This window comes from Phyllostomus discolor, chromosome 9 (genome assembly GCF_004126475.2).
Source record: "Phyllostomus discolor isolate MPI-MPIP mPhyDis1 chromosome 9, mPhyDis1.pri.v3, whole genome shotgun sequence".
Taxonomy (NCBI): Eukaryota; Metazoa; Chordata; class Mammalia; order Chiroptera; family Phyllostomidae; genus Phyllostomus; species Phyllostomus discolor.
Window position 1 is genome coordinate 81,376,887 of NC_040911.2, and position 22,776 is coordinate 81,399,662.

A 22,776-nucleotide genomic window follows, 5' to 3' on the forward strand; every position below is an offset into this window, starting at 1 on the left:
AAAATGAAGAGATTAATTGAAAGTTGTTATGTAATAGTCTGTGCCTTCCCCCACACACACTGTTCCCCAAGTGACAGACAGCCCGGCATTTACCACCTGCCACCTCCAACCTCGGGAAACCAAGGAACAGAGGTGAGGAGGCAGGGGTTCTCTAAAGAAACTGAAAAACAAGACAAAAAAATAGAACTCATTGGCTAGTATAGCTTTTGTTGCCTCAGAGTAAAGCCTTTCACATTTTGACATTTAGACTATAACTGGGTAGGGATCCTGGAGTAACAGCCTCCTACCTATCTGCTCTCCCCCTAAAATACTTCCTGGTAGTTGGCAAATTCTGTGGAAAGCATAAAGCTTCCCATCAGCCTTTCCATTTGAAAATAAAAGCAGGCCGCCAAAGATCACAGGACATTTGATTAAATACCTGTAACTTAAAAAAGAAAAAAGTCACGCTTAAAAAATGAAGGACTGATTGGAGAAGACCCAAAGGTAATTTACCATATACAAGAAAACTTAAAACACAAACCCTTCTTCGGATGCCCAGAGTAATGTAAGATTTTTGGCAACCATAGAACAGGTGTTATGTTTGATAAATGAATGTAAGGAAAATATCTCTGGAAAATTATAATTGATAGAATCCATAGAGGAGTTGGAAGGTAAAGTTAGGGAAATTTATACAAATGTAGAATAATAAAATCAAGGAGGTAGAAAATATGAGGAAGAATTAAGACAAGGATGACTGACCCATGAAGTCTGATACCAGCCAAGTGTAAGTTCCGGAAAGCTAGAACAGAGATGCCAGCAGATAGCAAACATGCTTAGAAAGAACACATCTTTCTGGTGATAAAGAGAAAGCAATGCTTTTAAATGGGAGGAAAAAACTTAGATCTGTCTCTGCCGTTTTTGAACACTGAAGATGAAAGAATGCCGTAAAACGCTTCCAGTGAGAAAAAAATAAATCACCTACAATAAGAAATAGGAACTGGATTCTCCTCCTTCCCCAAACAAAACAAACAACAACAACAACAAAAGTCCACTGAGCAAAATATGAGAAGCAGTAGTTTCAAAACACTGGACATGCGGCAATGAGGAATAATGATTTCCTGGAGGATAGAGGTGAACAAGCTGAGCCCTACGATTGCCCCATGGTTGCCCTGGCTTACTCTGAGAAAATTTCCAGGCTGTGTAACCTGAGGAAGGGGGTACCCAGGTGGATCCCAGTGTACTTCCTGAGTTGAGAGTCTGGTGAGACCATGGAAGCTAGAGTAATAAAGAAGAAAGAATTGCCCAGAGACAGAACTTCATGATATACCAAGATTCCCCTGCCTCCTACCCATTCCAGATATTAAACAGATTATTGATCACTGCATTCATGCCCGAGGCAACTACCAAAGTTGTGGTGGGTGGGGAATAGGAAAGAGTTCAAGAACAGTGCCTGATGCATGCTGAGACCTGGGCTTGCCTAGTCTCTCCCCACCCCACCCCCAGCCCCCCGTTAGACTGAACACTGAACCCATAATTCACAGGACACTGGGTAGAGTCCTCAGGAGGGTTCACCTTGGTAATGGTAAAATTAGCCCTAGATCGAGCACCATTGTAAACCCTCTGGAAAAAAATAAAAGACCTGAAAGGATCCACCTGTTTGCAGGTAACTTAAATGCATCACAGAAGAAAGCTCAAGAATATTCACAGGAGTACAAAAATACCTAGCACCCAACAAGGTAAAATTCACAATGTCTGGCTTCCAAAGATTGTAAAGTTTCCAAAGAAGCAGGAAAACGTGACTGATAATGAGGGTCTCAGTCAGTCAAAATTGGCCTGGAATTGACACAAATATTAGATATTGCAGACAGGGACATTAAGACAGTTACTCCAGCTTTATTTCATATGTTCAAAATGCTAAAGGAAAGATTGAACATGTTAAACAAAGATAGGAAAACAATGAAAAAGACCCAAATTGAAATTTAGGATTGATTTTTGTTTTGATTAAACAAGTGAAAAAAGCAAAGCTTTGATAGCTCTAGGAAAAACAAAATTTGTTAATAAAAGCAAATGGTACTATTAGTATGTAATTCATCTTCAATAAATAAGATATATATGGTGTTAATCTTATAAATAATAATTACAAGTACAACAAAAAATCACAGTGTAGTATTAGATGATGTTAGTATGTGTGTCTGTGTGTATACAGAAAAGTGTGGAAATTGTTATGGTTGTAGAAGAGCTGTCTCTTTGCCATAAGCCAGTATTTAATTTCTAAATTAGTATGTCAGGAAGCAGTGACATGGTATAACAAAATATGGAGGTAACTATCAGAAGAAAATGTTAAAAAACTTTCAAGTAGTTGTCCTTGAGGAGTGAGAATAGTGGATTTTTGTGAAAGGTAGGAGTAGGGGAATAAATTTTTATTACAAAACTTTAGTACTAAGTGATATTTTTTAAATCATGAGCATGTATTATTTTAATTAAAATTTTATTTGAAAGGCAAAAAAGTGTATCTGTATGTGCATATGTGCATGTGTATGTATGTATATAAACATTTATATGCCCATCATTGAAAATATTTAAAAATGTACTAAAGTTTCTGAAAAGATCATTTCCTTGAATGGGATAGCATTTATTAATATGTATAGGTTCTATTGTAATTGATAAAATTTCATTAATCTAATGACTGAGTTCTCACCAAAGTGGTCAAAATTTCTGAACGTCAAAAAATAATCCCTGCTGCCCTGATGTACTGACTCTGTCCTTCTACTCTTTGCCCTTGTGTTGCAGCTGCAGGACGTGAGTTTGAATCTATGGAATGTCTACAGCAAGATGGATCCTGTGTCTCTGGAGAGTTTGCTTTCAGAAGTAAGAAGCCAAATTTTATTTTACTTACAAATATTGCAAGTACCTCACTTATCTACGTAGTGTGTGTAACTTGAATAAATGCAGGATATATTCAGTTTACTGTAGTCAAAGAATTGAGCTGTTTCTTCTCTGATTATTGTCTTGAACTCCGTGAAGGTGGAAGGGGACTGGAAAAGTGATACTGCCTCTTCCACAATGAGGAAACCTCACCCGAGGTGAGACCAAGGCCGCCGGCCTGGTCCAAGGTTTAGGCTTTCATCTAAAGACATTCTTTCTGCTGGGCTGGGCTGGAAAAACAATAGAGGGTGTCTTTTTTGCACTTATTCTCTGCTATGGAAATATTAAAAAAAGATGGGTGTGGCTTGAAGGAATCAAGGATTAAAGAATGGGTCAGCATACTTTTTCTGTATAGCACTAAATAGTAATGTTTTAAGTTCTGTGTGCCCTGAGAGCAGCCACAGACAATGCTTTAAAAAGTGGTGTATCTGTGTTATAAGGAAATTTTATTTATAAAAATATGTGGCCTGCCCACAGGCCATAACTTGCCAACTCCTGGATTAGAGAGTCAGATGTAAATTTTTCATCTGAACTTTGAAGGATAATTTATTTAGGGTGGGGAGAGAAACTTGCAATGACGGAGCAACAAGCAAAACTAAGAAATAGTACTTTGGTTAAACAGCTCACTAGTGTCTCTTAGTGGTCATGGATAGAGATGCATGGAAACAGAACAGCTTGTAGCCTTTAAGTGAAATTAGCTGTAATATCAAGGCCCCCCCAAAATAAAAACTACACACCAGTCTCACTTACAAACATTAATGCCTGAATTTTAAGTAAAACATTAGCAAACAGAACCTAGTATCATGTTAAAAGAAACTTCCTAAATAAATTGCCATTAGTTGAAAAAAAAAAGAAGAGAGATAAGTAGCTTAGGAGTTTCTGAAAGTGTTAGAGACCCATGTCCCCCTGGCATATAGTGCCCTCGATGTGTAGGTCACACGTGGAGGCGAGACATAGTGTTGTAGTTTTGAGAACATCTCGAGCATCTCTGGAGTCAGTGACCACTGCAGAATGACCACTGAGGAGAACATTTTTAATTGCAGCATCTTCAGTTGCAACAGTGACAACCACCATGGGCTGAATATTAAGCCCTTTCTTGGCTTTCTAACTTCCTGTGAGCTTGGTATTCTCAGGTGGTATCGTGAAGAAGTGGAAGGAAGCTCTTTTTGCATCTAACAGTGTACTTCTTGTCTATCTGGAAGAGTGAAGGTTCAGAGCCAGATTTAATTTTATTTAGAAATAATAAAGTAAGATGATAATGTCTTGAACCAAAATGTAGCTGAGCACATTTATACCCACTACATTACAGAGCACTCTTACAAATCAGTAAAAAAAAAACACAACAGTGAGAACTGGGTGACAGCAGGGATTGGCTTTTTGCAAAATGAGAAATAAAAATGACCTTGGTTTTCCACTCCCAATTAGGGAGATAGAAAGTCAAAAGAAATTATTACTGTCACCCTAACAACCAAAACAGTCTGAATACACAACAAAATAATAGTTTAAAAATAAAACCATTAGAGAGCTGAAGATGCTAAGAAAGCTAAAAGAACTCAGTTCCAGAAAATGTAGGGCCCTTCCTAGAATGCTAATTTCTGGTGGAGCAGCAGAAGGAAGAGGAATCCACCATGTTCAGGAATAAGTAGAAATCAGCTGACCTTTAAAAGAGCTATGTGGGGTGAGTCAGCACCTACTCATCGACTCTATCCCATAGGCCTTTACAAGGGCTAAGGGTAGTCATCAACCATCCCCCCTAAGGCACTCAACATTCAGCTATCACCTGGATTAGAGCAAAAGAGCAACCCCTTGAAGGCATTGACGGTATTTACAAAGTATAAGTAGCTGCCCTCTTAAGGCAGGGGGTAAAGCAGAAAGACAGAGAAGGATCCCCTTATATAGAGCCAAGGGGACTGGAGAGCTAAGAAAACTCCATAGCAACCAAAAAACTGGTAGCCAGCTTGTAAAGCAGGGATAGATAGCCCATGATTCATGAAGCTTGTGGCTCAGCTGTAAAACAGAGATTTCCAGAATCTTGCCAGTGCTCTGAGCAAAGTCTCTACTGAAGTCCATACCTACCCTCAAACTCTTTTAATTTAGTGATAAACCAAACCAAACTACAAATGCAATAAGATCCAGATCCAGGTCAATTACATATCAAATTGCTTAGAGCCTTATGCTATCAGGCTAACAAAAGAAAGGGCATGTCCTTTCCTCGAGGTAAAATAGTATTTACCTCAGTTTTTACTGTACTTTCATACCAAATATGTGGCATATGATTTAAAAATTATAAAGCATGAAGAAGCAAGAAAATTTGATCTGTGGTCAAGAAAAGAAATAATCAATAGGAGCAGGCAAACAGACTCAGATGTTAAAATTAACCAATGAATTTAAATAACTAATAAAAATGCCAAAGTAGGGAATTCCAGCCAAGATGCAGGTGTAGGTAGAAACCCCTTTCTTCCTGGAACAACAAAAAGGAGATTAACAACCAATCTAAAAACAACGAACAACCAGAAATGCCAGAAAATCAAACTGCAGGGAACACCGACAACCAAGAAACATGCACCAGACTGGTAGGAGGGACTGAGATGGGAAGCCAGCAAGCAAAAGAGCCCTCAGCAAGGCGGCAAGGTGGCAGACCATGCGGGCAAGGCAGGGCTGGCTGAACAGGAAACTAAAGATTCAAGTTGGCTGTCAACTGCCAAGGAGGTTGCCACAGCAGGAGAAACTCCTAGCCTCACACAACAAAATTCGTTGGAAAGTGAGGCTAGAGCTGAGCAAACATTGTTCCCTCTCTGACCCCTCCCCCACAGACAGCACCGTAACACAGCACAGAGGGTTGCCTCACCCGGGTCACTACCTAAGGCCCTGCCTGCCTACAACATAACAGGTACACTGAGACAAAGAAGTATGGCCCAAATGAAAGAACAGGTCAAAACTCCAGAAAAATAGCTAAGTGACGAGGAGATAGCCAACCTATCTGATGCAGAGTTCAAAACACTGGTAATCAGGATGCTTACAAAACTGATTGACCTTGGTCACAAAATGAAGGAACAGATGAAGGCTAACCAAAGTGAAATAAAGCAAAATATACAGGGAACCAACAGTGAAAGGAAGGAAACTGGGACTCAAATCAACAATCTGGAACAAATGGAAGAAATGAACATCCAATTGGAAAAGAATGAAGAGACAAGAATTCAAAAAAAATGAGAGGCTTAGGAGCCTCTGGGACAACTTTAAACATTCCAATATCCAAATCATAGGGGCACCAGAAGGAGGAGAACAAAAGCAAGAAGTTGAAAACTTATTTGAACAAATAATGAAGGCAAACTTCCCCAATCTGAAGAAGAAAATAGACTTCCAAGAAGCCCAAAGAGTTCTAAAGAAATTGGACCCAAAGAGGAACACACCAAGGCACATCATCATTAAGTTAGCCAAGATTAAAGATAAAAAGAGAGTTTTAAAAGCAGCAAGAGGAAGGGAAAGAGTTACCTACAAAGGAGTTCCCATAAGACTATCAGCTGATCCCTAAAAAACAACCTTATAGGCGAGAAGGGGCTGGAAAGAAGTATTCCAAGTCAGGAAAGGCAAGGACCTATATCCAAAATTACTCTATTTAGCAAAGCTATCATTTAGAATAGAAGGATAGAAGGGCAGATAAAGTGATTCCCAGACAAGGTCAAGTTAAAGGAGTTCATCATCACCAAACCCTTATTATGTGAAATGTTAAAGGGACTTGTTGAAGAAATAGAAGATCAAAAACTATGAACAGTAAAATGACAACAAATTCACAACTGTCAACAACTGAACCTAAAAAAAAAAACTAAGCAAACAACTAGAACAAGAATAGAACCACAGAAATGGAGATCACATGGAGGGTTTTTCAGTGGAAAGGGGGAAGGGAAGAAGAGGGGAAAGGTACAGGGAATAAGAAGCATAACTGACAGACATAAAATAGACAGGGAGAAGTTAAAATGGTATAGGAAACAGTGAAGCCAAAGAAGTTATATGTACAACCCATGGACATGAACTACGGGGGATGGAATGCTGAAGGGTTAGGGGGTGTGGGGGGGAGGGGGGATAAGGGGGAGAAATTGGGATAACTGTAATAGCATAATCAATAAAATATATTTTTAAAAATGGGAAAAATAGCAAAGAATATGGAAGAAAAGAAGACAACATGCATGAAGAGATGAGGAATTTCATCAGAGACCTAAAAACTATAAATAGAAACACATGGAAAAGCTAGAAATTGAAAATAGTATATAAGAAATGAAGAGTGTATTAGATTGGCTTAGTAACAGACTAGACAGCAATTAAGAAAAGTTCGGTGAACTTGAAGATAGGTGAACAGAAAGTTTCTAAACTGAAGGACGAAGAGAAAGCAAGAGGAGTGGAAAGAGCATCCAGTATCTGTGAGACAATGTCAGATGATCAAACATAGTATATTTGGAGTCCCAGAAAGAGAGTAGAGAGAAAATAGGACAGGGAACTCGAGTTGATAATGTCCAAGAACTTTCCAAATTGGTGAAATACTTAAATTCACAGATCCAAGAAGCTCAGTGAACCACAAGTAGGATAAAGTAAACATGTATAAAAATGACTTAACCTGGCTGGCATAGCTCACTGGATTCAGCGCAGGCTGCGAACCAAAGTGTCGCAGGTTCGATTCCCAGTCAGGGCACATGCCTGGGTTGCAGGCCATGGCCCCCAGCAACCGCACGTTGATGTTTCTCCCTCTCTCTTTCTCCCTCCCTTCCCTCTCTAAAAATAAATAAATAAAATCTTTTTAAAAAATGACTTAAGACTCTGTTCATGGATCTCTTGTAGTGACTCTACAAATGTTAATAGAATCCAAATCCAACAACCAAAAGAAATTAAATGCAATTCCAGTCATTACTTGTGTCTTTAAAAATTACTTATAAGGGAGCCTGTTCATACCCATATTACTTCTTAAAACTGTGTTTTCTTCTTCCTTCTCTTGCTTCATAGCCTTCAAACTTCTCTAAAACCCCTTGTTTTCTACACCATCAAAATACTTTTTCTGTTCATATGTATTTTTCCTTTGCCAAGACCTGTAATCTTACAGCCAGAATTGACATCTAGGTTTTGATTCTTGTTGGCCAGTCACTGTTGGCAGCTCTTTGATGGCCAGAGAACCTACAGCTTCATGCTTCTTTGTCAGGTAGCACTGAGCCAAAATACAGTCTCCTTTGAGATTTGATTTAGAAACATGTTCAAAACAAGTTTAGTGAGAAAAGTAAAAAAGCAGAGTATATTTTCATCTTTGTAAAACCTTGTGGGTTTCTTTGTCTTAGAAATTTCAAGTGATGGTCCTAGTGGTCTTTCTATTACATTACTTATTTTCATTTTCTCATCATTACTGCATTATGTAATTCTTTAAAAAATAATTTTAAATATTGAAATTGAGCTTCCTTTCCCCTCTGAGCACCCAAGAGCTGTCACTGCCAATGCCAGCCTAGGGCGGACTTCTGTCTGAAGTTCAGCATCCTTCCCCACTGGCCATGAGCCAGGGCATACTGAGTGTTTCTTGGGGTTTTCAGACCTTTGCTGCTTATCTGACCTTGATATCTATCTGGGCTTGTCTTCTGGATTTGACCTGGAAGAGTAGGAGCAGATAGACTTTCCCTCCTTCATCATGAGATTCAACTGACCTGTTCCACGTACAGACGCAGTATCCATTTCCACAAATGCACTGTTAGTGCTGGGGAAAATTAGAGAATAGTGTGTCTGGTGGAAAGCACACAGGCTCTGGGTGTCTCTTACCAAGATATATTTCCACTTTTGCTGCTGGATAGTATTGCATCCTCAGACAGGTCACTTTACTGTTCAGTGCCTCAGTCTCCTACCTATAGAGTGATCTATAAAGTGGGCATTAGGAAGAATATCAGGAAGAATACGTATATATATGAACCACATATAATGCTAGTTATTTGGATGTGAGGAAGAATATATATATATGTTTTATATATATACACACACACATATTTAGGGAGAATATAACATCCATATATATATATGTGTGTGTACATATTAACCATATATAATTCTAGTTATTTTTAGTATGAAAATTTATTGCATCTTCCATTTTAGTCATAATAGGAGCTGAAAGTAACATTTAACCGTACATTCTACCTTATTCTGTAATTAGTACTGACACATCCATCTCCCTCGGGGAAGTTTTGAAGTTTTCTGGCAGCAAAGCACCTGTCTTCTTCTCTGTGTCCCCAGAGTGCACAATGTTTTCCACACAGAACATAGTCAGAGAACAGCTACTGCTCAACTCCACAACTGCGTCTATTGTAGAACCCTGCCTAGACGGGTATTGCCCAACTGGTATAGGCCATTAAAATGGAAACATACCTTTGAGTGTGTTTCTAAGTATGATTGAAAAAATAAAGTATATTCTGTATTAATAGCTATATTGGTTCTTTTTGTTTTTCTAAGATTCACAAAGTGAAGCATTCTGGTGTCATCCAAGGGTATTGGACAGAGCCAAGTGAGAAACGTGCAGACCCACACTGGGTTGGACAGCCTCAGATATGGCTTCCCTGAGGCCAGTGATGTGTGTGATGGGTGTCTGAGAGAGCAGACAAATGTCAGAATGTCGAGGGAGAGGCTCAGATGTCTCAGCCAACTTGGGTTGGCTGACAGGCAAGGCATTTGTGGGTCAGAGAGGTTAATTTCCTTGTGAGGTTACACAGCCAGGAAGAGGTAGAGCAAGGGTGCCAGCACAGGTATTTCTGAATCTAAACATACTTTCAGTGCTAAGTTGTAGTGGCGGCCAGCTGGAAATGGGAAGTGTACCTGGCACCAGAAGAGTTGAGCATTGAAGGTCTGTGGTTAATTAGAATGTTGGCAGGGGGGCGAGTGTACTTCTCTCCAGAGTCCAGGAAGCCATGTGGGAGTAATCTAGTGCCAAAGTGGAAAGACAGCCCTAGACCTAGAATCAGGGACACTGATTAGACCTGATAGTAGTGGGTCTGGATCTTAAACCAGAAGGTCTGGTTAACTAGGCCAGGGCACAGGCATGGTATGGCGAGACAGTCTGTCTCGGGCAATTGTAGATTATTATATATTTGTATATATAAAATACGTATATAAAAGAAGGACAAAAGAATATTTTCCAAAATGTTATAATGTCCTTTATATTCTGAGTTTTCTGTAATGATTGTAAGTTGTGTTTTTGTTTTTAAAGACTTTATTCAAATAACAAAGACTCAGAAAACAACATAAAACTAATGTATAATCTAATAATTGTTATAAAGTAAAGCAACAGAAATGTACTAGCTACCCTAGAAGCCGTCCATAACCTCTTTTCTCTTCCCCTAAGAATAACACTGTCATGAATTCTTTTTTCCTTCATAATCTAACTTTTTAAAAAATATTTTATTTATTTATTTTTAGAGAGGGAAGGGAGAGAGATGGGGAGAGAGAGAAATATCAATGTGCAGTTGCTGGGGGTTATGGCCTGCAACCCAGGCATGTACCCTGGCTGGGAATCGAACCTGTGACACTTTGGTTTGGAGCCTGCACTCAATCCACTGAGCTACGCCAGCCAGGATAATCTAACTTTTTAAATTATATTTTATTGATTATGCTATTACAGTTGTCCCAATTATCCCTCTTTGTCCCCATCCATCCTGCACCCCCCACTCCTCCAGGCAATCCCCACACCCTTGTTCATGTCCATGGGTCATGCATGTAAGTTCTTTGGCTACTCCATTTCCTATACTGTACTTTACATCCCCATGGCTATTCTGTAACTTCCTATTTGTACTTCTTAAGCCCCTCCTGTCTGGCAACCATTAAACCACTCTCTGTATCCATGATTCTGTTACTATTTTTGTTTGCTTAGTTTGTATTTTAGATTCAATTGTTGATAGATTTGCATTTATTGCCATTTTATTGTTCATAGTTTTGATCTTCTTCTCCTTAAATAAGTCCCTCTAACATTTCATATAATAATGGTTTGGTGATGGTGAACTCCTTTAGTTTTTTTCTTGTCTGGGAAGCTTTTTATCTGCCCTTTGATTCTAAATGCTATCTTTGCTGGGTAGAGCAATCTTGGCTGTAGGATCCTGCTTTTCATGACCTAGAATATTTCTTGCCAATCTCTTCTAGCCTTCAAAGTGTTTTTTGAGAAATCAGTTAAGAGTCTTATAGGAATTCCTCTGTAGGTAACTAACTTCTTTTCTCTTGCTGCTTTTAAGATTCTCTCTTTATCTTTAACCATTAGCATTTTAATTATGATGTGCCTTGGAGTGGGCCTCTTTGCATTCATCTTATTTGGGATTCTCTGTGCTTCCTGGACTTGGAAGTCTATTTCCTTCATTAAATAAGGGAAGTTTTCTTTCATTATTTTTTCATATAGATTTCCAATTTCTCTTCTCTTTCTGGCACCCCTATGGTGCAGATGTTGGAATGCTTGAAGTTGTCCCAGAGGCTGCTTACTTATTTTCCTATTTTTGGATTCTTTTTTCTTCTTGTTGTTCTGATTGGTTTTTTTTTTTTTTTTTTTGCTTCCTTATGTTCCAAGTCATTGATTTGATTGTTGGCTTCATCCACTGTACTGTTGTTTCCCTGTAAATTGTTCTTCATTTTAATTAGTGTATCCTTCATTTCTGACAATATTTTTATGCTGTTGAGGTACTCACTAAGTTCCTTGAGCATCCTTATAACCAGTGTTTTAAACTCTGCATCTGATAAATTGAATTTTGTTTAGTTCTTTTCCTGGAGTTTTGTTCTGTTATTTCATTTGGGCCATATTTCTTTGTCTGCTCACTTTGGCAGCCTCCACATGTTTGTTTCTATGTATTAGGTAGAGCTGCTATGACTCTGTGTCTTGGTAGCCTAATGTAGTAGGTATCCTGTAGGGTCCATTAGTACAGCTTTCCCTATCATCCAGGCTGGGACTTGAGGAGTGCCCTTTGTGTGGGCTGAGCACAGTCTCCTCTTGTAGTGGAGCCTTGGTTGCTTTTGACAGGTCAACGGGAGGCATTTACCCAGGCCAGTCAGCTGCAAGGATGGACTGTAACTGCTGACCACTAACCTCCACCATCCATGGAAGATCAGCTTTGCAGGGTCAGGGTGGCGGTGCTCCAGTGTAGTCTAGTCTATAGCTGTCCACTGGGTGTGTAGGCTCTGGGGTTTCCCAGGTTGTGCAGGCCAAGGTCATACCCCATCTGTGTTTTCCCTGAGACCACAGTGCCTGTTCTGTAGAGCAATCTGAAATGGCTGCTACTTGTGCTGGGCTTGGAGATTCCCAGGTGAAGCCAAACCATGAATCTAGACTGGTTGCTGTGTAGTGCTGTGCCTGGGGCCACTTAGCAAGAGGTAAGGGGTTTGGGGCTTACTGAGGTTGGTCATTGCTTGTTTGAAAGGATTTAGGAAATTGTCAAGCATGAGCCAAGACCAGCCATTCATATAAAAAAGCCATTTTTAACAGCTATATGTTGGGTAGGACAGAGTCTCAGAGAAGGTCAAACAGTGTTTGCCAAGTTGATGGAGTCTCAGATATGTCACCACCTGCCAGCTCTGTGGCCCTGTTGGGGGAGGGCTCAGAAAAGGGACAGTGGTCTCTGTCTCCCTTTCTGTCTGGGAGAAAGCTGTCCCCCAGCTCTTGCCCTGAAACCTGAATCTTTAGCTCCTACCTGTATGTCACTGGTGCCTTTCACGTTGCTACATGGGTGCTAGAGCTCAGAGGGAATGAGTCTGAGTAAGTCCACATGTAGGTTCTTTAAGAGAAACTGCTTGGGACTCTAGAATTTTCTTCCACCAACTCAATCCCCACTGGTTTTTGCAGTCAGAAGTTATAGGGACTTATCTTCCTGACATTGGAACCCTGGGTTGGGGGGTCTGATGTGTGGCTTGGGTCCTCCCTCCCAACATATCCCTCTTGAATTTTTAGCCACCACATGTGGTTGTGGGACCAGCCCTTTCTGCATCTCCACCCCTTCTACCTGTCTGGATGGATGTGGTTTCTTTAATTCTGTAGTTGTCAGACTTCTTTTCAACTCAATTTCTGATGGTTCTGAGTGATGGTTGTTCTATAATTTAGTTGTAATTTTGATGTGGTTGTGCAGGGAGGTGAGCTGTGTTTACCTATGCTGCTATCTTGACCAGGAGTCTGTCTACACTGTCATGAATTCTGTGGAAATTACCTCCTTAATTTTCTTTGCAGTTTTATCCTTCACATGTGCTTCCATAAACACATAGTTTAGCCTTGCCTTGGAGTGTATTTTAGGTTTCTTTTAATCTATAGGTTCCCTTCCATCTCTTTGTTTCTCCCCACAGCTCTATTTATTGAAGAAACCAGATCATTTGTCTTGTAGCCGTCCTGATTGGGATTTTGTTGATTGCTTTCCTGTGATGTAATTTAACATATTCCCTTGTCTTCTATATTTCTTGATGATTGATAATTCAGTTTTGAGGTTAATCAATTTCAGACCTGGAATCAGTCATTTCTCTAGTAAGTTTTGATTTCTGTGAGTGGCAAATGCTGTTGCAGCACCACAGTCTAGATGGTAGGAATTCTTATTGCTTCTGATTTGGTCACTGTTTTTAGATATCTGCAGTGGACAAAGCTAGGAAACTTATCTTTCTTTCTCTCTTCCCCCCTCTCTCTTCCTCTCCCCTCCTCACTCTCTCCCTCCCTCCTTTCCTTTCTCCCTTCCCTCTCCCTTCCCTACTTTGTCCCTTCCATCTCCCCTCCTTTCCCTCCCCCGTTCCCTCCTCCTTCCCTTCCTCCTCACTCTCCCTCTCCCTGTATGCATGTGTATATATACATACATGATTTTATCCTACATTATATGTAAAACATTCAGAAAACAGTATCAGAACTGTTTTGTCATCTCCATGATTACTGAAAATAGCTTTAGATACATGTATATAATCTATATGTAATATATATGTGTGTTTACATAAATATATACATACACACATATATAAATAAAATGTAGGTCATTGGGCAGCAAATAGTAAAGCCAATTGAGAATGTTGTGTATACTATGCATACCCAGCAGAGATCCCTTGTGCTTTATTTCTAGGGCCAGAAGTACAGTTAGTAGGTAGCTAATACAGAGTCCACAGGTCTCGATGATTCCCTGAGTCTCCACTCCACTAACTTGCAGACCCACCCAATCTGCTTCCAGTGGCTTTTCCATATGAATGGTCTTTCTTGACTCACGCTTCAGATTTTTCTAAAAACACTCAAATAAGCAGCATATGGCATTAGTGTGCCCCGTGCCTCCCACTAAATGGCCCCAGGCCTGGCATTAACAGCAGCCAGCCTTTGTTCGTAGCTTGGTCCTCTCCTGGGCACTTCCAGGCCCAGCACAGCTAGCATCTATCCGCAGATCGCTTTGTAGCTCATGTTGAGTGGTCCTGGGTAGAACCCAAGTGAAAGCTGACCTTGTCCTGCACTTCCCAGGAGGCCCCAGAGGCAGCACACTTGGTAGACAGTTTCAGACCATATTGATGCACCATCCCAACCATGTCCACAAGTAACACACTCAAGGGTCATATTCAGGAGGCACCAGTGCCCTGTTGAAGTAAGTCCTGCCCTGTGGGATTTCCCCTGCACAGCTGATTGTCCACAGTAGCCACAGTCAATCATTGCAGCTGACAGCCCTGGAAGTAAATCCCTCCTGCTAATGTGCCAACAGCAATCAAGGCTTAACTACAACAGGAGGGTGTACACAGCCCTCATGGGGGAGGTAAGCAGATATGCATCTAGAGCACCCAGCTTGGGTGAACCGGGAGTCAGTGCCACTGGACCACACAGGACACCTACTACATGGGGCCACTCTACCAATCCCAGGAGACACAGCATCTCTACCTAATACACAGAAACACGGGGAGGCTCCCAAAATGAGACAAAGAAACATGTGCCAGATGAAAGAACAGAACAAAACTCCAGAAAAAGAAGTAAACAAAATGGAGACAAGCAATCTGCTGGATGGAGAGTTCAAAACACTGGCTATAAGGATGTTTAATGAACTTAGGAGAAGTGTAGGTGAGCTTAGAGAGAACTTCAACCTCATAAAAAAGGACATAGAAACCATAAAAAAAGAACCAATCAGAAATGAAGGAAGCACTAAGTGAAATGAATAATTTACATGGAATTAACAGTAGAGTAGATGAAAATGGGAAACAAACCAGTGATAAGGAATATACGGAAGCAAAAACCAGCCAATCAGAACAGCAAAAGAAATGAGGATAGTGTAAGAAGCCTCTGGGACAACATCAAGCATATCAACATTTGTATCATGGGGGTGCTGGAAGGAGAAGAGAGAGCAAGAAATTGAAAACCTATTTGAGAAAATGACAAAAAACTTACCTAACCTGGTGAAGGAAATAGACATCAAGTCCAGGAAGCGCAGAGATCCCCAAACAAGATGAACCCAAAGAGGGTCAACACCAAGACACATCGTAATTAAAATGCAGAAGGTTAAAGACAAAGAATTTAAAAGTAGCAAAAGAAAAGCAGTTACCTACTGAGGGCACTCCTGTAAGACTGTCAGCTGATTTCTCAACAGAAACTTCACAGGCCAGAACAGAAGGGCAAAAAATATTCAAAGTGATGAAAACCAAGGACCTATAACCACAATTATTCTACTCAGCAAAACTATCATTTAGAGTCAAAGGACATACGAAGAGCTTCCTAGACAAGAAAAAGCTAAAGGAGTTCATCACCACAAAACCAGTATTATATGAAATGTTAAAGTCTTCTTTAAGAAGAAAAAGGAATAAAAGATTAAAAATATGAACAAAAAATGGCAGTAAGTACATATCTATCAACAATTGAATCTAAAGAACAAAATAAATGAAGAAGCAGAACAGAAATAGACTCATAGAGAACATTTTGATAGTTGCCAGATGGGAAGGAGGTTGGGGAGATGGGTGAAAAGGGTGAAGGGATTAAAAAGTACAAATTGGTAGTTACAGAATAGTCACGAGGATGTGAAGTACAGCATAGGGAATATAATCAGTACTGTTCTAATAACTATGTGTGGCGTCGGATGGATATGAGATTTATCAGGTTGATCACTTAAAGTAAGTTATATAGTATCTAATCACTGGTGTGTAAAACTAATATTATATTGTATGGCAACTGTAACTCATAAATTAAAAATGACTTAAAAAAAGAATATTGAGGCACTTCACTTGAACCTAGAATTACAATGTAAAGTCACCTACTTCTGAATTTGTTAAATTCTAAAATGAAATCGTGTATTATTTCCCCACCAATTCACATCCCACAATAACTTTATATTTAAAGTGTGTGTATGTGTATCTGTATGCACACACTTTCAGTGAACTTGTTTGAATGAAAAAAAATCAGTGTGATTATTTTATATAATAAAGAATAAAAAACTAAGTTAATGATAAAAAATAAAGTAAGCAGCTGGAGGCCATTAGTGTTCTTTTTAAAACAGCTTTATTTTAGTTTGCACACCATACAGTTCATCCATTTAAGTGTACAATTCAGTGATCTTTTATAGTAAATGTACAGAGTTGTGCAACTATCACTGTAATTGAATTTTAGAACATTTTGCTCAATCCAGAAAGTTCCCCTGTGTTCACTGTGTTCAGTCTCCATTTCTGCTCCCAGCCCATGCAAACCACCAGTCTACCTTCTGCCTCTATACATTTGTCTTTTCTGGGTACTTCATATAGTAGGACCATATACAGGTGGCCTTTTATGTCTGGCTTCTTTCACTTGACGTGTATTTGAGGTTCATCCAACGGTAGCATGTATTAGTCGATTGCTACCACCGTTGAAAACAACATACATTTAAGTGATCTGGTATTTTGAGGTCAGTCGCAGTTTCACAGTTCTGATTTTCTAAAGTACCTCATTTAAATGGCTAAATGCATTATCTTTTTCACTTTCTTCCTAGGATTTGGTGACTTTTGAACATCAGTGGACTAGCTTCTTTGCTAATTTTGACACAGAAATTCCTTTCCTGCTGGAACTTTCTGAATCTCAGGCGGGTGAGGTATGTATGGGAGGAGTCAAAGGGAAAGAAGAAATTGGTTTATTTATTTAGTGTTTTTACCTTTATTTAAATTTTTTTTCAGAATTCAGCACTACCAATCATATTTTGTTTTGGTTATCATTTCCTTAAGCTTTGTTGCATCCTCTAAAGAAGTTTTTAACCCTTGCCAATCTGTATATAAAAGTTGGGTATTTTTCTATGCTGTTGTACAAGGATACTCATTTTTTAGTGTGGTGGTGCCTCTGTCAGCCACGAATTCCATTAGGCACCAATTACTAAAAGCATAGGAGTAATTTTCCACTGGTGAGTAGTACATCTTTGTCAGTCGAACCTCCAGGTAATGCCAGCCTTTCTTTCTCAGTAATCAATAGTGAAGTTACTAGGTTCTGGCTAAGACCCACTATGTGAGTAAACTGAGGTATCTAAATTAAGAACCAAGCCACAGGACCATCCCCAAACTAGTTAATAGGAAGAGCAACCTTGAGCTTGCACTTGAGCCTACCTGGGACTTGCACTGCCTGTCCTCAGTTCTTTTTTGCTTTATCAAGTGTGGCCCAGACTAAGCCCTACTCCTGATGTTGGGAACTGGAGTTGATCTTTGTTGTCATGCATTTTACTTTTACGTCATGTTGTAAACCCCACAATATATTGCTACTATTTTTGTTTAAATAGTAAGTTATCTTTTTAGTCTTTAAAAATGTTTTTTAAAAGATTTAAATAATTTTAAAATCTTAACCTGTTTGCTCATGTAGTTACTCTTCCTGGTGCTCTTCATTCCTTTATGTAGATCCAGGTTTCCATTTGGTATGGTTTCCTTCTCCCCAGAGGGTAGCCTTTAATATTTGTTATGGTTTGAATTATGTCTGAAAATAATTTTTATTTTACCTTAATTTTTTAAAGATATTTTTGCCATGTATAAGATTCTACATTGACAGTTTTTCTTTTCAGTGCCTGAAAAATGTTCATTGCCTTTATCGCATTGTTTCTGCTGGGGTCTTTTATCTTTATCTTTCTTTTTTTTTTTTTTTTGTACATAAGTGGTTTCCCCCCACCTCTGGTAGCTTTTAAGATTTTCTCTTTTATTACTGGTTTGTAAATAATTTGATTATGATGTGTCTTGTTGTAATTATCTCCATGTTTCTTGTGCTTAGATTTTGTTGAACTTCTTGGACCTGTGGGCTTATAGTTTTCATCAAGTTTGGAAAGTTTTTGGCCATTCAACTTTTTTCCTGTCCTTTCCTATAGAGACTCAATTATCTCTGTATTAGGTCATATGAAGTTGTCACACCTGTCGCTAATGCCTTTTTCAGTTTTTAGATTATTTTTTCTTCTCTTATTACTGGCTCTAAAAGTGAAAGATATTCGAAAAGTTCTGCTCAGTGACATGTCTCTCCTTGCTTCTTACTTATTCTCATTCCTCCCCTCTTTTCACTCTCCACTCACTTTACTACCAATCTGTAACAAATCTCTGCAGTTTCTGGTGTATCTTTTTGTCACTTGCACAAATGATCAGATACATGTGTTACTTTTTTTTTAATCCTTACCCAACAACATTTTTTTCATGGCTTTTGGAGAGAGGAAGGGAGAGAGGGAAAAAGAAACATTAGTGTGAGAGAAAAACATCAATTGGTTGCCTTCTCAACCAGGCATTGAATCCACAACATGAGTATGTGCCCTGACTGGGAATCAAACCCACGACCTTCCCGTCTATGGGACACTGCTCCAACCAGCTGAGCCCCACTGGCCAGGGCACATGTGTATTTTCTTATATCCATTTCTTTTATGTATTGAAGGGTAGCATACTATATGTAGTCATTTCCACTTTGCCTTTTTTACTTTAACAATGTATTCTGGAACTCTTCCCAGGTCAGTTCATTGAGATCTTATTTTCTGTTATAATTCATAGTATTCCACTGTATGGATTTATCTTAATTTATGTATGCATTTAGGTTGTTTTTGATATTTTGCTGTTGCAAACAGTGCCATAGTAAATAACTCTGTGCATACCTATTTTCGTATAGTTGGGGGTTTGTATATTTAACAAATGGGATTGCTGGGTCCAGCAGTAAGTGCATATGTAGTTTTGCCGGATTTCCCTTCAGAAGGGTTGTACGGTTCTTGTGCCCTCCAGCAGTACCTGCAAGCGCCGCTTCCACCACAGCCTCGCCGATAGAATGTGTTGCTGTACTTTCAATTCTTGACAGTTTCATAGATGAGAAATGGTATCTTGGTATTATTTTAATTTGCAATTTTGTTTGAAGGCCATTTTATATTCTCATGTGTTTTTCCCAGTTCAACATTTGTTAAATGTTAACATTTGTTTGACCCCTTATACATATATATATAACAAATTATATATATATATGTGTATATATATATATGTGTATGTGTGTATATATTTATACCTACATAAATATACATGAGAGGTTTTGTGATTGTTTTATACAATTATGATCTTAATATATACAATGTTGACTTCTTTTTTAGCCATTCAGAAGTTATTTCAGTCATGGAATGATCTCCAGCCATATAACTGAAAACAGGTGAGGTTCTCGGGGAAGAAATGGGAATGGTAACAGAGAAAATGAGGCTGAGGAGGAGGGTGGAGGTGGGGAGCATCTAAGCCTGGAAGCTAGAATCAGGAAAGTACGAGTTGACTTCAGTCATCGCAGGGTAAGAAATCCATACTCTGTAAAATTGTCTGTGTCGCTGCTTTTGTATTTTTTAAAAACATAGATTTATAGTAAACTAGCTTTTAAAACATTGTAGCTTGCTGAAAGCTAAAGAAAAGAATTTTTTATTCCATCCCCAGCCCATGAGAGCTAGAGGAAGCAGAATGTCCGAGGGCTGGGCAGGGCAGCAGTGGCTTGTGGGAAGTAGGAGGGATCATCCCGCCATGTGGAGGTTCAGCCCCAGGAGACAGAGCTGTGAGGGTGCTTGTGCACTTGTCGTCTTCGACGTGTTTCCTTCAGCAGCGCTCGTCACGATAACCAGGACAGCCAGCAGAGGACAGTTCCTCTGATGGACAGATGAGAGCAGATCCTTCCTCTCTTCCCCAATCCCATCCCTGTCTGACAGTGAGACACATCGCCCTGGCTGGGCTTCGGTCATCTTCTGCCCAGTGTCACTTAACTTGGAGGAAGTGGAGGAAGCTTCAGAAGAAAAATCAGTCATGTTTACCAAAGCTTAAGGAAGTTTGTGTGTGTGTGTTCTTTAAAGATTTCATTTGTTTGTTTGTTTATTAGAGAGAGGGGAAAGGAGGGAAAAAAAGAGGGAGAGAAACATCCGTGTACAAGCATCGTGTGAAACATCGATCAGTTGTCTCTCGCACGCCCCAAGCTGGGGACCTGGCCCACAACCCAGGCATATGCCTGACTGGGAGAATCAAACCTGTATGTAACCTTTTGGTTTGTGAGACAGTGCCCAACCCACTGAGCTCACCAGTAAGGGCAAGGAAGTATATTTAAGAGTAATGAAAAGAAATGCCAAGAATTTTCCATGTGATAAACACTAAGAGCTATTTAAGAAAAGGGTAAGGGGATAAAGGAAACTCTCCATCTGTTTTAGCTGGTATAACAAAAATACCATAAAATGGGTGGCTTTCACACACAGACACACACACACACAAACGTTTATGTCTCACAGGTCAGGAGTCTGGGAAGTCCAAGATCATGGTGCTGGAAGATTTGGGGCCTGGTGAGGGCCCACTTCCTCATAGATGGCTGTCATTTTTCTGTAACCTCGCACGGCAGAAAGAGCTAGGGATCTCTCTAGAACCTCTTTTAGAAGGACCCCTTTTATAATCCCATTAATGAGGGATATCATCCTTATCACCTAATCACCTCCCAAAGGTCCTTTCCTCCTAATACCATCATTTTGGGGGTAAGGATTTTAACATATGAATTTATGAGGACACAAATACTTGGTCCATAGCAGAACTGTTTTTAAAAAATACCCTTTAGTCATTGAATATTGAGAATATATGACATAATAAGCAAGAGATACATGGTTAAAAAATAAACCAGGCATGGTCTCTACTTCATGGAGTGTATAGTATGGTGGAGAAATAAGACATTAATCAAGCAGCCTCACAGAGAACTATATAATTACGAACTCCAGTGCCATGAAGGGGAAAAGAACATGGTACTCTTAAGACCGTAAGTGGAGAGTGTGACCTCCTTTGGGGGAAGAGAGCACAGATGACTGAGAGGAGGGAGAAAAGCAGTGGTCCTGAGGTGAGAACATAAGGAACATAAGAGAAGGTGAGTTTGGCTGAAGTGTTGGAGTTGGGAGAGAGTGGACTTACATGAACCTAAAGAAGTTGGCCAGGACAGACCATGCAAGTCCCTGCTGGCCGTGTGAAAGATTTTGGCCCTTCTTCTGAAAATAACATAAAGGCATGAAAGGCTTTGCATGTTTAAAAGATCATCCTCTCTGCGCTGTGGAGAGTAGCCTGTAGGAGGGCAAGGGTGGAAGCAGGAAACTGTGCAAGCACTGCAGTCATGTAGGGAAGAGATGATGGCAGCATGGACAGGCTCATGGACGCATAGATGGAGGGAAGTGGAAGTTGGAGTGAATTTGTGAGTGGACATAGGGGTGAGGGAGCAGGAGGGTCAGGGAGGCCCCTCAGGTCCAGCTCAGCCCCTGAATGGGTGATGCTGCTGCTTATGAACTGCAAGGACTGGAAGGAGTGGATTGTGAGAGGAGAGAGCAGGTAGCTGACAGTAAAACTCTGGGAATATGCACAGTCCGGATAGAGGAGGAGGAGGACTGGTGAGGGAGGCAGAGAAGGAACAGCTTTTGCAGGAGGAGGGTGTCAGGCGCTTCTAAGAGACCAAGGAAGGGCGGGCTAATGACTATACATTGGGTTTGCTGTATGCTCCATGAAAGGCATTTGGTGACTTTTGCAAAGAGTAATTTGAGTGAATTTTCTGCGGGTGCCCCTTGAAGTGGGCTGAGGAGTGAGCAGAAAATGAAAACAAAACACTGGCAAGTCTAGCCAAGAGAGGAGGGGAGAAGGGGAAGGGTGCAGGGGCAGGTAGGTGTGGTGGTGAGAACACTTGCAATCCTACTCTCTCCCTTCCCTCCTAAAAGTAACTCAGGGATTGCTAACAGCTCTGCTCTAGTCTGTCTACAGTCTGAGTATCACAGCTGCTATCATTCTTTAAAATTGGTATTTCTATTAAAATGCTATTTTCTAAAGCTGGGATTTTGCTCCATCACTGCAAACTTACAGATCTTTGTTATCAGGAAGTAGGACAAGCTGAAAACAAAAACCTGGCTTGGGTTTAGTTATGTCCTCAACTGACTAATTCATGTGAGTCAGTAGGAGGAGGCCGAGACATCTGGCATCCCCTCCAACCAGCAAGGAGCATAGGTGGACGACACCACTGTGCCTGGACTGCGGGAAGACACTTAGAGAAGCCTGAGACTTCACCCACTGGGAAGTTGCCCTGGCCAGGAATCTCTTTTCTAATCATGCTTTTAATTTGCCGCTCTAGCCCTAATAGGCAGCCGTTTGTCCTCTTTGGTAATCACTCCACGCGAGAAAACCTGAACGCTGGCAGCTTTAACTTCCCCTCTGAAGGGCACCTGGTACGCAACACTGGTCCCAACGGGAGCGTTGCCAAACACATGGTGAGTGGCTTGACTGCCAGGTGCTTAATTGGTTTCATTATCAAGTAGGGAGGAGGGGAGCTGGATAAAAGGAACCTTTTCAGTTAATGTGTTGATTTAACCTTGAACGTGAAGTTGTTTTGGAATGAAAAGAAGTGATTAGAAACTGACTATTTTTATCTAAGTACTAGGTATTATTTGAAAGCGTCACATTTAATTGTTAAAAATTTGA

General features: G+C 40.1%; 1 protein-coding gene across 3 annotated transcripts in view; it reads left to right on the forward strand.

Annotated features, from left to right (window-relative positions):
- Window positions 1–22,776, forward strand: part of C9H20orf194 (chromosome 9 C20orf194 homolog) — a 125,905-nt gene that overhangs the window by 32,182 nt on the left and 70,947 nt on the right. For all 3 annotated transcript variants that reach the window (XM_028524790.2, XM_036009614.1, XM_036009615.1), the window contains exons 7-10: window positions 2,770–2,847; window positions 16,830–16,928; window positions 19,416–19,471; window positions 22,430–22,565. In XM_028524790.2, the coding sequence (XP_028380591.1) occupies window positions 2,770–2,847; window positions 16,830–16,928; window positions 19,416–19,471; window positions 22,430–22,565 (369 nt within the window). The remainder of the gene's footprint in view (window positions 1–2,769; window positions 2,848–16,829; window positions 16,929–19,415; window positions 19,472–22,429; window positions 22,566–22,776) is intronic.